Consider the following 13,426-nt stretch of genomic DNA (forward strand, 5'->3'; position numbering starts at 1 on the left):
GCAGAGTAATTATTTTGGAGTAAGAGTCACTCTTACTCCAGCTTAACTACTCTGCTTCCAACTTCCAAAGTATGGGGGAGTTAAAATCACATAGCAATAGCAGAATAATTATTTTGCTATAACTATGCTGGTCAATTTCCCCAGGTAGACCTACCCTAATAGATGTACCTGTGTTGCTGGGAATAGCGAGTGAACAGCTCAAGAGCAAGGCTTCAGAACAGATGGTAAGTGTGAGGGGCTAGTCAGAGTAACTGAAAGGGGAAAGGTACTTGTGCTGTTGGATTGCTGCAAGGAAAAGGAAAATTAAATTGGAGGGCCCCCATTAGAGAGTCCACTGGGGCAAACCAAGGAAAGTTGGCACTTCTCTGTTCTCATAAGCAGTGAACACAGCTGAGATTGACACACTGAAGAGAGTTGCTCAGTTCAGTCCTGGAAGCCATCCTTGTTACATCCTTGTACAGTTATTTCAAGATTTCCCCAGCTTCTCTCACTGAAGATCCACACCCATCCACCCACCCACCCACAAAAGGGAGGGAGGCACCCAGGATATACAAGGCAGCTAGGAATCCATGTCTCAATACCACAATATCTAAGGGTTCAGAAGGACTCAAAAAGTTCAGATGAACAGGGCTAGAAGTAGTCTCTGAGGGCTGGTTTCTATTAAGATTGTGATATTTAGTTCCTGTAAATAAGATTTACAGGAACTCTACAGGCCAGATTCTGCCACCCTTAATGTTGATTAGTGCCTTATTCTACAATTAATCTTAATGATTTCAGTTGCAGAGTGAGTTCTAAACTTGAATGAAGATGGCATAATATAGCTGTTAGCAGCACCGAGTTCCCCGATCACAGACACCTGGGGAGAAGAGATGCACTTATACACACAGCTTTTCATCTGTAGATGTCAAAACGCTTTACAAAAGGCAGGTAAGTACCATCATCCCCATTTTAAAGAGAGGAGCAGTGACTAGCATAGCTTATTCTGTAGCTAAAGGGAGGGGTGAACATTCAGTCAGTAAAATAACTTCAACTGAATGACATGTTTATTATAAAGTTCAGACAGAAACCCTGAGTTACCAGCCATATAACAAAATTAAATTAAAAAAGAAAAAGATTTTGCTTTGCATCATGGATTCCTGGATGGTGCTAAGTGAAACAGGAATAAAAAAGAAAGAAACCAAAGCCAACCCAGAAAGACTTGACTTCACAACGGAGAATATTTCTTCCCTATCAGCATCTGTTCATCTGACAGAATCCTGAATGAATGCTGGGGGAATGAGGAGGAATGGTCCAGACCCTGCAGGTATCTGGGACAGTTTAACCAAGTAGGTGCTTAAAATGGCTTATGCACTCGAACAGCAGCCATGTGGCTTCTGAGGGAAACCAAAACCTACAGGATGAAATTTAAGAACTGGTTTTACAAGCTGTACACAAAAATGGGGCGACTTCTCTAACAGGTGGTTCTGGAAAGAACAGCTGCTAGTTTGACATTGGGGAGGGTACAGAAAGTTTGAGGGGAAGAAAAAAAAGGTCGGACTTCCAGCTGCACCAGCCCTGAACCCCAAATCAGTTGTGAAAGGTGATGTGTCTACAATCAAGGTCTGGCCCTTCACAGGAAAAGACAAATCAGATCTGCTCTTTAGTGACATCATTACACGGATTATACATTCTAGTTCTCATATACACAAATGGATCCCTTTAAAAATTGTATCAATTTACACTTTAAAAAAAAAAAAAAAAAAGGTTTTACAGTGAACTTCTATCAGGACAGGCGAGTCCACGAAGAGAAGAGCTAGTCTTTCAGAAGGAAAAAGGCACTTGGCCTTGCTGTGGTTTGGAGGAAGACAGTCTGCAAATGGGCTTCCTTTCACGCGTTGTTTTCCTGCCCGTTTCCCTGCTTCCCATCTTCAGCAGCTTGTGCAATGTCATGAGTGACAGCACTGCACAGCGGTGCCATGGGCTGCCCAGGTTTCCCACTACAGTGAGGTGGAGGGGAGCTTCTTCACCCGCCTCTGTGCCAGAATGGATGACTCAATGGGCTTCAGCTGGGGACTTGGCTTGGAGCTGTTTATTGCAGAGTATGTTGCAACCATGGCTCCCTGGGAGAAAAGAATGAAAAAACAAAAAAACAGTCACTGGACTGTCATGGGACTGCATCCACCCAGAATAGCTGGGAGGCAGAAATATCTTTGTACCCTACTGAAAATTACTGGCCAGCATATAAGAAACTGGCTTCTTTTTAGAAGAGAGAGTTATCAGAAGTCTTTCTTTGGCCTGCAGGAGTTAGTTTCTGCCTTGTACTTACTAACCATTCCCCTCCCACTGCAATTTCCCCCAGATTATCCCTTTGCCCTGGCAGCAGATGTCCTGTCGTGATCACCCTACCCCCCCGCACCTTGAGACTGCTCTACCCACTACCCAGAGGTGATGATGGAGCAAGAGGGCACCGCTGAATGCACCACAGGCCAGGCACAGCCCCGCAATGCGTACCTTTACAAGCTGTACATCCTGGTGACTCAGCTGGCTTTGGGGTAACCTATCCTTCTGGGTTATCCAGGGATGCTGCAGGACTTGTTTGGCTGTCAGGCGCTGGTGAGGATCAATATGGAGCATCTTTGTTACCAGATCCTGGAGCAAGCATTCAGAGAATTAGACTTCAGAAAGGTGATGCAAACCCATCTGAGAGAGGTTCATCTCATTCAGACTTAGAAGTTCACTATCCTGGGGAATAGCAGCTATCAGCCTGGGCACAGAGGATGGGGCTGAGTGTCAATGGCCATGGATGGGCCACTATAGACTGGTATTGCATACCAGCACTAATTGCAAAATGGTGAAGCACCCTACATAGAGACTGCTGCCCCCGTTTTGTAGGAAAATGTGCATGTGAAATGGGAGCTACTGACCCCACATGGTGGGGGAGGAAAAAGTGAAAGCAGTAGAAAGGTTTATTTTAACAGGCTGCACAGCAGCTGTCTATACTTGACCTGAGCTACAGACTTAATTCAAGTACCAGACCCTACCTTGGCTGCCTCAGAAACTGTGTCCCAATTTCCTCCTTTTAGAGTGAACTTCCCTCCGCCTATTCGGCTCAGGATGTCCTCTGGAGTGTCACTGGGCCCATTTGCAAAAGGAGTGTATCTGAAAAACAGAAAATTTGCAGGTTCCTCTTCTAACCAAACAGAACTGAAATCTGAGTGAATGATAGTCAATAAGGACAATATGGCCTCTGCAGCAGGGCACACCGACTAGCAATATACCCAGCCAGCCATCGGTGCTAAACGCATCCCCACCATAAGAGCAGCAGATACTTACCCTGCCAGCATTGTATAGAGGAGTATCCCTAAACTCCAGATGTCACATCCCTCATCGTAGCCTTGACGTTTTAGTACCTGTGCAGAATAAGCCAAGGGAAAGATGTCAGTTTTCCTAAGAGTTCCTGCTCTGTCAGACAACGAGCATTGGTTTGACCCCTTTGCCTGCATGCCAGACTTTTCTACAGCTCTGTCAGGGTCATGGACTGAAGGTTCGGACTCAATTTGGCTTTGGTTTCATGGATGAAGAGGAAACATCCCAGGCATGTCAAAATAGCCATGGAAAAGAATCAGGCACTAACAGAATCACACTCTGCATATTAGTTCTACAGAGAAGCCAGTTCTCTGACACCTAGATATACTCATTGAATTAGGTGGCCAGTACACCGGCTTTTCAGCCCCCTAAAAGAGGGGCTTGTTTGCAAGCCAGTGACCCACCCTGTCCTGAGAATGGAGGGTCACTTTTTCTAAAGCCCCGCCAACAGAGCAAGTCTGTTAAGGAACCCAGAGAAGGGGTCAGATTGCAGGAGCGAGAAGTAAATCAGGGGAGAACTTCCGGATTAGGAAAGGGAGCCGACAGAATCATTTGGTTTTGAATTGTGCCACCACTTCATGAGGAGGCAATAGATAGAGGGTAGGAAAGAAAAGAAGCAGGAAGCTATGAAACCTAGTCCCAAAACTTGCCTCCATTAGTTCAATACTGGGAGAGTATTTCTGCTTTTGCCCGCTCCCCAAAGTGGGCCTGCTGGCAGAGTGTGCCAGAGCTAGCCCTGGCCAACATTTCAGCTGGTAACTAATGTTGGCAGAGAACCACAGCCTGATGGAGGACAGCAAGAGCTACAGAGGGAGAGTTTCAGGTCACGAGCAGCTTACCTCGGGGGCCACGAAGTTCGCAGTGTAGCAAGGGGTCATGAGAAGGCCATTCTCAGCTCTCAACTGCTTGGCAAAGCCAAAGTCACAAATGCGAATGCTCTCTGGGTTTCCAGACTCATCCACATAGAGAATGTTGCTGGGTTTCAAGTCTCTATGAACTACCTGTGAAGTAAACAACAGCAGGTGCTGCTGTCACACTCCTCTAGCAGCTGCACTCAAGGCTGCAGGTGAAGCGAATGGCACAGACTTAGATTTCATGCCTGGCCTCCCTCAAGACTGAAACATATCCTAAGAGGCAGCTACTTCCTGGAGAAGGGGCAGGATAGTAGCCCTGTGCCTGCCTGCTTCCCACTTGATTGTGAGGGGGACCAGTCAGCATCTCAGCCTCCCATACTCACCCCTTGAGAATGCAGATACTCCACAGTTTTACAGATTGTGTGCAGCACAGAACTGGCCTCCCGCTCAGAGAAACACTTCTGTCTGAGGATCCTGTCCAGCAGCTCCCCTCCTCTCATCAGCTCAGTCACGAGGAAAACATGCTTCCCGTCGTCATACACCTGCCAAAGCAGATATGCAGGGTTTAGTCCCTAAAACAATAATGATCTCTCTCTCTCTCTCTCTTTCTCACGCACACGTCCGTCCGTCCGTCCTGGGGGCAGAGTTGCCTACAGCGACGCACCCTATGGCCGTATTAAAGTCATTTCCTGCATGTGTTATGTGCGGTTTAGTCTCATGCAGATCTAGTTGGAGGGGACTTTCACAAGCTCTGTAAAAAGCTGAAGCAGAGCCAAGTTTTGATTCACACGTGAAGGGACTCCTCTACCCCAGCCTCTGTTACCAGGCAGTGCTGGGGGAACAGACTGGTTTAATGCTCTGTGCACTCTGCCTGGGATCAGGTAAGGAATGGAGCATGGACCAAAGAAGTGCTTCTCACTGCTGAAAGACCTTCTGGCACCACAGACGCTGGGTGCTCAGTCCCATAAGATTCCTGTGTACTAATAAATTCAGTGATACTTCAAGGGAAAAGTAGCTGTGTTATGGCGAACTATGTTATAGCTTTAGAGAGACAGCCGCTCTAAGCTAGGACTTGTAGCAAACAGGTGGTATCAGAAACCACAATGCACATCCAACGGGATGCTTCCAAAGCAGCCTTTTAGTAGTTCTATCACAAGCTCTACAGAAGTCCTCCATCTCCCCCAGCACGTTGCTGGGGAGCTCTGACACCTCCTCAGACCTGCCACCATTCTACTGGGCGGGTTCTCAGGAGCAACAGCGTCGGCCTCAGAAGGTAGGCCTGTGCTTTCAGAGACAACATCTCTGCTTAGGTGCAAGTTAAACACGGTTACACTCACATCTTTCAGGGTGATGATATTTGGGTGCTGCCCGTAGCGCAGGAGGATCTCCATCTCCTCAGAAGGGTCTCGTTTACTCTTATCAATGATCTGCAGGAGAGCATAGGTAAGTGTTAACCAGGACTGGGGTCCTTCTGCCAGGCAGGTAGGACAGAGCTGTGTGCACAGAGAAACAATGGGTGGAGCACTGCACAATTTATCCGGGGTTGAGATTCTAAACTTATTTCCACTCCCCACCTCCTGCTGTCTTGGTTTTCCAGAACAACTCATTTTACTGCCAGTTATACATCCCCATGATCACATGGCGCACCACATCAGCCTTTGTTCAGGCTGAGAAGCACTCGATGGAATCCCTAAAGCCCAGCACAGCAAGTGCAATGACTGAAAAGTAATGTGTGGTACCGAACTTCCCTCTCCCCAAAAGAGAATGTCGCTTCCCCAGCACCCCCAGCCCAGAAATCCAGCCTGGCTTCTTGCATGATAGCGCAGAGTTGCAGGGACAACGACACTTAGCTCCGTTTTATTTTCAGAGGCTGTTACTAGAGAAAAAAGGAAACCTGAGTGTGGGAGTGCACATGAGAGAGAGAGATGGCAGACTGCAAACCTTGACGGCATATTCCATGTTGGTGGATTTATGAATGCAGCGTTTACACACTGAATAGGAGCCCACACCGATCGTCTCCCTCACTACGTAGCCTTCATTAAACTGGAGACTCTTGCCGTGCAGCTGCTACCGTGGGATGAATGGAGAAATGAAACAAGAAAAAAACAGAGTTAGTTTAGGGAAATACCACAGTATCTGTACACCAACAAAATGGAGGACGGATTGACTGATTGCTACCCGCTGTATCACACAGCTTCTTATTCTCCCGGTCAGGGAGGGGGAGGGAAGGGCAAACGCCAGTCACATTTCTAGAGTGACTTTCAGCCCAGAGCTACCACCCGCTGAAGTGCAGCCACTTGGCACAGAGTTGGGGCCGTGCCCTGGTGTCCTTGGCTGAACAGTTCACCGGCCAGGGGAAGTTCTGGAAAGAGTCACAGGATCTTCAGCATCCAAGCAAAGCCGAAAGGACTTTGGTCTTTAAGGCTGTAATTTTCAAAGGTCCCTAAGGGAGCGAGGCATCTAAATCCTATTTATTCTCAATGAAATCTGGGCACATAACTGCCTTAGCCCCTTTGAAAATCATAGGCCATTTCATCCGAAAGCCCCAGACATTGCAAGCTGCATCGACTCAACTGACTTGCTGCTGCAGGATGAAGGACTGAGCTGGACCCAGCAGGATATGAACCCTCTGGTCCTATGCGTAAACATGCATGATTGGGTCAAACCATCCAGGATCTTTAATCTTGTAGCACGGTGAAGTCGGATTTCTCCACAGGAGGTTATGTGGCCATTTTACCTTGGCCCATTACAGGCTGTGTCTCTTCTCCCCTGCCCTTCCTCCTGTTCACCTCCACGGCCTGGCTAAGCCATTGAACAAATTCACACACTTCTCTGGAATCCACCAGGGAACTGGTCAGGGAGTTTGCAAGAGGAAATCCACCGGAAAAAGCCTTGCCCTCAGGCTTTCGCCAGGCTGCACTTATCAGCCCTCATGGTCTGGCCGACATGCGCTAGGCTTCTGGAATTATCATTGCAGTTTAAGAAAGGTCTTTCCTTGGTCCGGTCCCCTTACCTGTACCACAGAATGCAGAGGTGCCTGGGTAGGTTTGACCATGCCATCCTCCATCAATCCAGTTGCCACAAAACTGAACCCTCGGAAGAGCTGATGGGCCCCCGCACTCGGGGGAATTCCAGGGGAATCTGGAATAAGTCAGGAAAAAGAGTGGTCCTGCAGCAGCCTGCCAGTAGCTGACAATTTACCCCTCATGTACTAAGGGTTATGGTTACTCCCTATTCTAGACAGTAGCCACACCGCATGCTGAATAGACCATTTACCCAAGAGAGCCCCTTGCAGAGTTACTTCTGCACCATCCCTTGTCGAGAGCTGTAACCCTCTGAAGTCAGTGTTCCTCATTTTACAGTGATAGGCCTAGTCCTGCTGGAATAGGAGTCAGTGTAATACACCTCACCCCAGTACCATGTGTTGATATAGCCAGAGCATCCTGTACCAATTTCCTATTTGCTGGGGTGCACACAAACCTTTTGGCGTACGAGAGGTGAACTCTGTGTCAAAATAAAAGGTGTCATCTGGTCGGGCCACGGCAGGTTTGAAAGGTGGTTTGATCTCCCTGCGATATAGCTTCTGCAAAACACAACGCCAAGGATGCCATTCAACAAACCATCCCCCACAGGTAGCTGTCCCAATTGGCAGACATTCCCAAATGCTCCTAAGGGGATGGATTTACCAGGAAAGAGAAGCCATGAGGAGGAAACTTTACAAGCCAGAAATTGCTTGGTAGCATAGTGTAGAACTACAGCTCAGTCAGAGTTAGACTCTCATTGGAAGGCCCTTCCATGGAGCTGTTGAGTCACTTCTGTGGCAGAAGCTTGCAGTATTTCTCCTCCCTAGGCAGCTGCTACCGAGAGCCAAAATAACCTTGTATCTCCAGGGTGCTAAAAAGCCAACTATCCAGGAACTAGTTTATGCCACCAGGGTCTGCTGTGTCTTCTCTGCTCACTCTGGCATCAGATGCTGGGCCTGAAAGCTACATTTAGGAAGAGCTAGAGGAATTCCTGGCAGGGAGTTTTTTCCTCCCCACAGCCTTTCTGAATTGCTACTTGAAGATACACCTCTACCCCGATATAACGCTGCCCTCAGGAGCCAAAAAATCTTACTGCGCTATAGGTGAAACTGCATTATATCGAACTTGCTTTGATCTGCCGGAGTGCGCAGCCCGCAGCCCCCCCCAAGCACTGCTTTACCGCGTTATATCCAAATTCGTGTTATGTCGGGGTGGAGGTGTAGTTTGAGAGGAACCCTATGCCAGCATCACGGGAGGTCTGTTCTAAAACCTTTCCAGGTCTTCTATAACCTCCATCACTACAGTATCAGAATGCCTCAAGCACTAACTGGCCAGCCCTCAGAAGACCTCGGCAAGGTACCGGAGTACAGATAGGGAACAGAGCTGCCAAGAGATCGTGTGACTCGCTCAGAAGTTACACAGGAAGCCTGTGGTAAAGCAAAAAATTGAACCCATATTTCCTGAGTTCCAGTCTTAGTCACCAAACCATCCTGGCCCAATCACTTCAGCCAGATATTGTTCTATTAGGACAATTTCTGTCTTTCAAACTGTAGATCCATTCCTTCCAAAAAGATTCCTGTCCCTCAAGTATATTTTCCAATACCTCCGAGGCCATCCCTCTCCTGCTAAATCCCAGATTAGCTTCCACGTCCTTCCACTGCAAGAGATGGTTGATGGTCTCATTTTGATGTGAATTCACACATGTAGGGTATTTGATATGACAAATGTGATTTTTGTTCATTTCCTACTTCAGCCGTCCAGGTGACTCCCGTTCCTTTTGTGTAAACACTGTTTTGGGGAAGGACTCTAACAGCTGATGAACAACAGGACGCAGCCTTTTGACTGCCGGTCACTCTATAAGCATCTGTTTTACTGCAGAGCTAAGACAGTCGAGTGACTCATGCCTCTCCCCTTCATTGGTATGCAAGTTTGAGAGCATGTAGAATCCAATATCTAAGCAAAGAAAGGTTCAATACTCACATTCCAGTCAATGGTGGAGTAAAAAGGGTGACGCTTTATCTCTTCTGCCCCATCTGTACCAGAACCTGGAAGACAGACACCACTCTGGATTTAGTGCTACTGTATATACCCACTCCACTGCTAATGACATAAGCAAGGCTATAATCCACTGTGCAATGTGACCAGGTATTACTGGGAGTCAAGCTGTGCTGAGATGTGTGGGAGAACCTAGCCAAAATCCAATGTATCTGACCCACTTGGACAAAGGAGCCAAGATGTTGCACCTGGAGCTCCCAGAAACAATGTAACACCGGATGTCTTACCTAATCTGTTGGCTGGATTCCTTTTGAAAAGAGCTCGCAGGAGACTCTGTGCTTCGGAGCTCAGGAACTGAGGCATGCCCAGCTTTGCTCTAGAAAGAAAAAAAAAATTGTGCAATTAACTCTGAGTAAGTAAAACAAGCAAACAGGCACTGACTCTGCAGCTCATCTGCCACCTAGCTTCCCACGTCTTTCCTTGCAGCACGTGAGATGGAGTCAGTTTTTCGCTCAGCATTTTAACACTGTGCCCTCCGTAAGTCTGTTTATAGAAATCCTCGCAAATTAATGCCATTAAACTGTTATAACCCCCAGGATGCAAAATTCCTGACGTCCTAGCGTAGGGTGACCAGATACCAAGTATGAAAAATCAGGATGGAGGTGAGAAGTAATAGGAACCTATATAAGACAAAGTCCTGAATATCGGGACTGTCCCTAAACAATTAGGACATCTGGTCACCCTGTCCTAGAAGCAGAGCAGTGAGCTTTGCCCCTGCAGAGACACTGAAGAATAACTCCTCTTACTTGAGAATGAACGTCATTGTCTCCTTACGGTCTTTTCCCTGGAATGGCAGGGAGCCAGTGAGCATCTCAAACTAGAAAGAAGAGCAAGAGAGAAGGTTAAATGATTGAGCGAGAGTTTCTAGGGGCAGCAGATCCTAATATGGTCTAGGCAGAGAGCCCTATAACACTGAACCTTGATATGGCTAATGGTAATTTATACAGTCTTTCAAAGAACACCTTAGAGCAGAAAGGCCATGGATTGAATGACCACCAGGTGGCAGCTCTAGATCCAAACAAGGAACACTAGCATCACTTCCAGTCTGAAATGAAAGCATCTTAACAGGAAACTTAAGCTGTCTTAATGAGACAAAATGTAACGGTCGTGAGAGACTGTCAGAAACCATCTAAATTCTACGTTCAACAGCTATGAATGTAACTGATCCCTGTGACATTCGTTACACTTCACTACTGATTGCTTTGGTCAGAGTAACTTATATGGGAGCTTGAAAACATTGGAGTGACTATTAGATCTTTCCCAGTTCAATAGTTCTCTGTTAGAGATACATTATAATGCACAGAGATATTGCATCATCTCTCCAGAGCTACCATTTAAAGAGCCACCATAAAATTAGGCTTCAAACATGCTAGTTAGATACCATACCATTAATACACCATATGACCACCAGTCAGCGCTGTGGGTGTGGCCCTGACGATTCACAACTTCTGGTGCCATATATTCCACTGTCCCACAGAAGGAATACGCTTTCTTCTCATGGTCAATGGCTTCTTTACTCAAACCAAAATCTACACAAAAGAGAAAAACCATGAACATATGTCCACTTTCTACAAACAGAGCACAGGCATGGAAGAATGTCTGTATCTCAAGTTGCAAGTCTGCTGTAGTGCAAAATTTTTGGGGTCACCTTACCTGTGAGTTTGATGTGGCCTTCTTCATCCAAGAGGATGCTATGAGAGGGAGAAGAGAGACAGGCGTGTAAACATCAATGATCATTACCGTAACATAGAGATGCTAACAAGTGAACCAGCACTTATTTCTGCTCCTGAGAGACTAGTTAAAAAGCTTTCAGAACCCCAGAAACAGATCTTAGCGCCACCACTTTCAGCCCCGATGGTTTAGCCCTTTCATCAAGATGTACGATGCAAAGAGAATGGCCCCATTTTCCTCCAGCCACTTACACTCTCCCTCCTAACAGCGATGCTTTGTGCAAGGACTCCATTATTTGCAATACTGTAGCACCTTGGAGCTCCAGTCCTGGATCAGGAACCCACTGTGCTAGGCATTGTACAAACACAGAACAAAAAGACATCCCTGCCCTGAAGAGCTTACAATTTAAGTATAAAGACAAGAGACAACAGGTGGACAGACCGAGGACTACAAGGAATCAATGAGACAACTCTGGTCAGCATGGCAGGCAGCAGCCCCAGCACACCCGCAACTTAACTGTTAAGTTTTTTGTAAGCATTACAGCAGAGGAGATTTGAAGAACCCCTACTTTTCCTTTGATGGCTCTACGGGGGGGTAGTGGCGGGGAGGGTTTGATGCCCGAGCCTTTATATAGTCTCTTTGGAGTATCCCTATTGTTTGCCAAGCAAGCCAGCATTTTCGTCAGCTAGAATACAGAATCTGAGTCCTTGGGTCAGCACGAAAAAGCCCAGGACAGGGCAAGCGTGCTGCCCAGTGTTCCCAGCCCGACTGCCTAGGAAGGGAAGGAGAAAGCTGGAGCATTTTTCTCCTTCTCTCTTTCCACACAAGAGTTTTAGGCTACTGCAACTCATTACTCCAGCCTACGTGCATTTCTCAGCTTAACAGGAGGACGCTTTGGCATTTAAAGACTACAGACGTGAGACTGAGGTGCAGGAGAGGCGGCCCAGTGCTGTGTCATTAAATCGGAGGCAGCGTAAGGTTCTGCTATACATACTTCTCTGGTTTGAGGTCTCGGTATAGGATTCCCAGGCTGTGTAAATGATCAAGCCCCAGAGCCAGCTCAGCTAGGTAGAACTTCACATCTTCCTCAGTGAACATTACCTGAGGCACAGAGGAGAGACAGACACCTGGGTGATAAGAAATCAGCCTCCCAAGAACATACCATGAAGTTGTTCCCCATCACAAACATCCCCTCCCCAACATACCCAGCCACTCACCCCTTCAGACTTGTATTTCCTGCTAGCCTGAGATTAAACAGCACAATTAGAGGTTGCTAAACAGTGAGCTGATGTTAATTTAGGATTTTAATTTACATCAGCTATTGTTCTCCAATTATCTTTACCTGTCACTTCAATTTGCAGATTAACTTCCCCATCCCTAGCCTCCTTCCTTGCCCCCTCCTCGATAGGAGCAAATCAGGTTGATTAAGCCGCTACATTGCAGCAGGACAGAGAAAGGGAGTCACTGGTTCCCATCTCTGTCACTTTACACAGCAGTAGCTAGTCAGGGCTCACCTCATCTATGTAGCCACTGTTTTCTGTTCTGATGAGTTGGAGAACAGTGCTCCAAATACCAGTTGTCCTCTACAATAGGCACTCACTATTGCCTACGCTGGTAGAGCTGAACATGCCCGCACCATGAACAGCACAGCAAGATCCCAAGGCATGCTCACCTCTTTGGAAAGCCGAGTGAAGAGATCTCCTCCTCTCAGGAAATCCAAGATGAGATAGAGCTTGCCCTCTGTCTGGAATGCTGAAACATAGGCCAGAGCAGGAATCAGTGCCCTTCTACCCTGACTGCTTGGCAATGTCAGATACCCCTCAAAGCTGGGCGGCTTTAGGTTTCCAGATGCCCCACATTCCCACTAGGCTTAATACAGATATAGCTAGTGACTGGGTGTCAAAATGAGATCACCTGCAAAGTCAGCACTGGGATGGGAGATCACCAAGAACACTTAGGCGCTGCAGGAATTGGCATTGGTGATTGAGTAGGTGGCATTCTTCCCTTGAAATCGGTGCCTAATCAATGCATGCTGCTGGGAGGCAGTGACTTACTGGAAGAGCTGTTTTTGCAGAGAAGAAATAAGAGGTGCCGACCACTGTAGTGCATAAATCTCCCACGATATCTTTTCTTGGAGTAGGAGTTTTAACCCAGGGGACAAATTCTAGCACATGTAGTTATTCTGCCTTCTTAAATCCCCCCTGCTGTTTTGGTAACTGAAGCACCAGCTGCCTCTGGAGCCACCCACAATGGAGAGCTCAGAATTCTGAACTTAGGAGGGAGGGTGTGGAATGGAAGGGAGGGGAGATCGGGTCCAAGGGGCTGCGTGGAAAAGACAAAACTAAGCTTTAAAAAAGGGAACAAATTCAGGTGCATCTGCTACACCTGCTCTTCTGTGCTTAGATAGAACTGTACTGAACACACAAAGCCCAAGGGTTTAAAATTCATCCTCTTCTCCTGTGTTATTCTATTTTCCTA

The 13,426-nt window shown here is 47.1% G+C and overlaps 1 protein-coding gene across 14 annotated transcripts in view; it reads right to left on the minus strand.

Moving 5' to 3' along the window:
* Positions 1 to 1,025: 1,025 nt before the first annotated feature.
* RPS6KA1 (ribosomal protein S6 kinase A1) overlaps positions 1,026 to 13,426 on the minus strand; it is a 68,456-nt gene continuing 56,055 nt past the window's right edge. For 4 of the 14 annotated variants that reach the window (XM_005302025.5, XM_005302027.5, XM_008170979.4 and 1 more), the window contains 17 exons: positions 12,621 to 12,700; positions 11,943 to 12,049; positions 10,931 to 10,968; positions 10,664 to 10,806; positions 10,024 to 10,094; positions 9,505 to 9,593; positions 9,203 to 9,267; positions 7,680 to 7,782; positions 7,213 to 7,340; positions 6,141 to 6,266; positions 5,537 to 5,626; positions 4,583 to 4,741; positions 4,185 to 4,346; positions 3,313 to 3,389; positions 3,021 to 3,138; positions 2,491 to 2,628; positions 1,026 to 2,099 (listed from right to left, as the gene is read on the minus strand). In XM_005302025.5, coding sequence (XP_005302082.1) covers positions 1,977 to 2,099; positions 2,491 to 2,628; positions 3,021 to 3,138; positions 3,313 to 3,389; positions 4,185 to 4,346; positions 4,583 to 4,741; positions 5,537 to 5,626; positions 6,141 to 6,266; positions 7,213 to 7,340; positions 7,680 to 7,782; positions 9,203 to 9,267; positions 9,505 to 9,593; positions 10,024 to 10,094; positions 10,664 to 10,806; positions 10,931 to 10,968; positions 11,943 to 12,049; positions 12,621 to 12,700 — 1,817 coding nt within the window. In that variant the 3' untranslated portion in view covers positions 1,026 to 1,976. The remainder of the gene's footprint in view (positions 2,100 to 2,490; positions 2,629 to 3,020; positions 3,139 to 3,312; positions 3,390 to 4,184; positions 4,347 to 4,582; positions 4,742 to 5,536; positions 5,627 to 6,140; positions 6,267 to 7,212; positions 7,341 to 7,679; positions 7,783 to 9,202; positions 9,268 to 9,504; positions 9,594 to 10,023; positions 10,095 to 10,663; positions 10,807 to 10,930; positions 10,969 to 11,942; positions 12,050 to 12,620; positions 12,701 to 13,426) is intronic. The other 10 variants (XM_042844677.2, XM_065577138.1, XM_065577136.1 and 7 more) reach the window with 3 other exon arrangements.

Source organism: Chrysemys picta, chromosome 23 (assembly GCF_011386835.1).
Source record: "Chrysemys picta bellii isolate R12L10 chromosome 23, ASM1138683v2, whole genome shotgun sequence".
NCBI classification, from domain to species: Eukaryota; Metazoa; Chordata; order Testudines; family Emydidae; genus Chrysemys; species Chrysemys picta.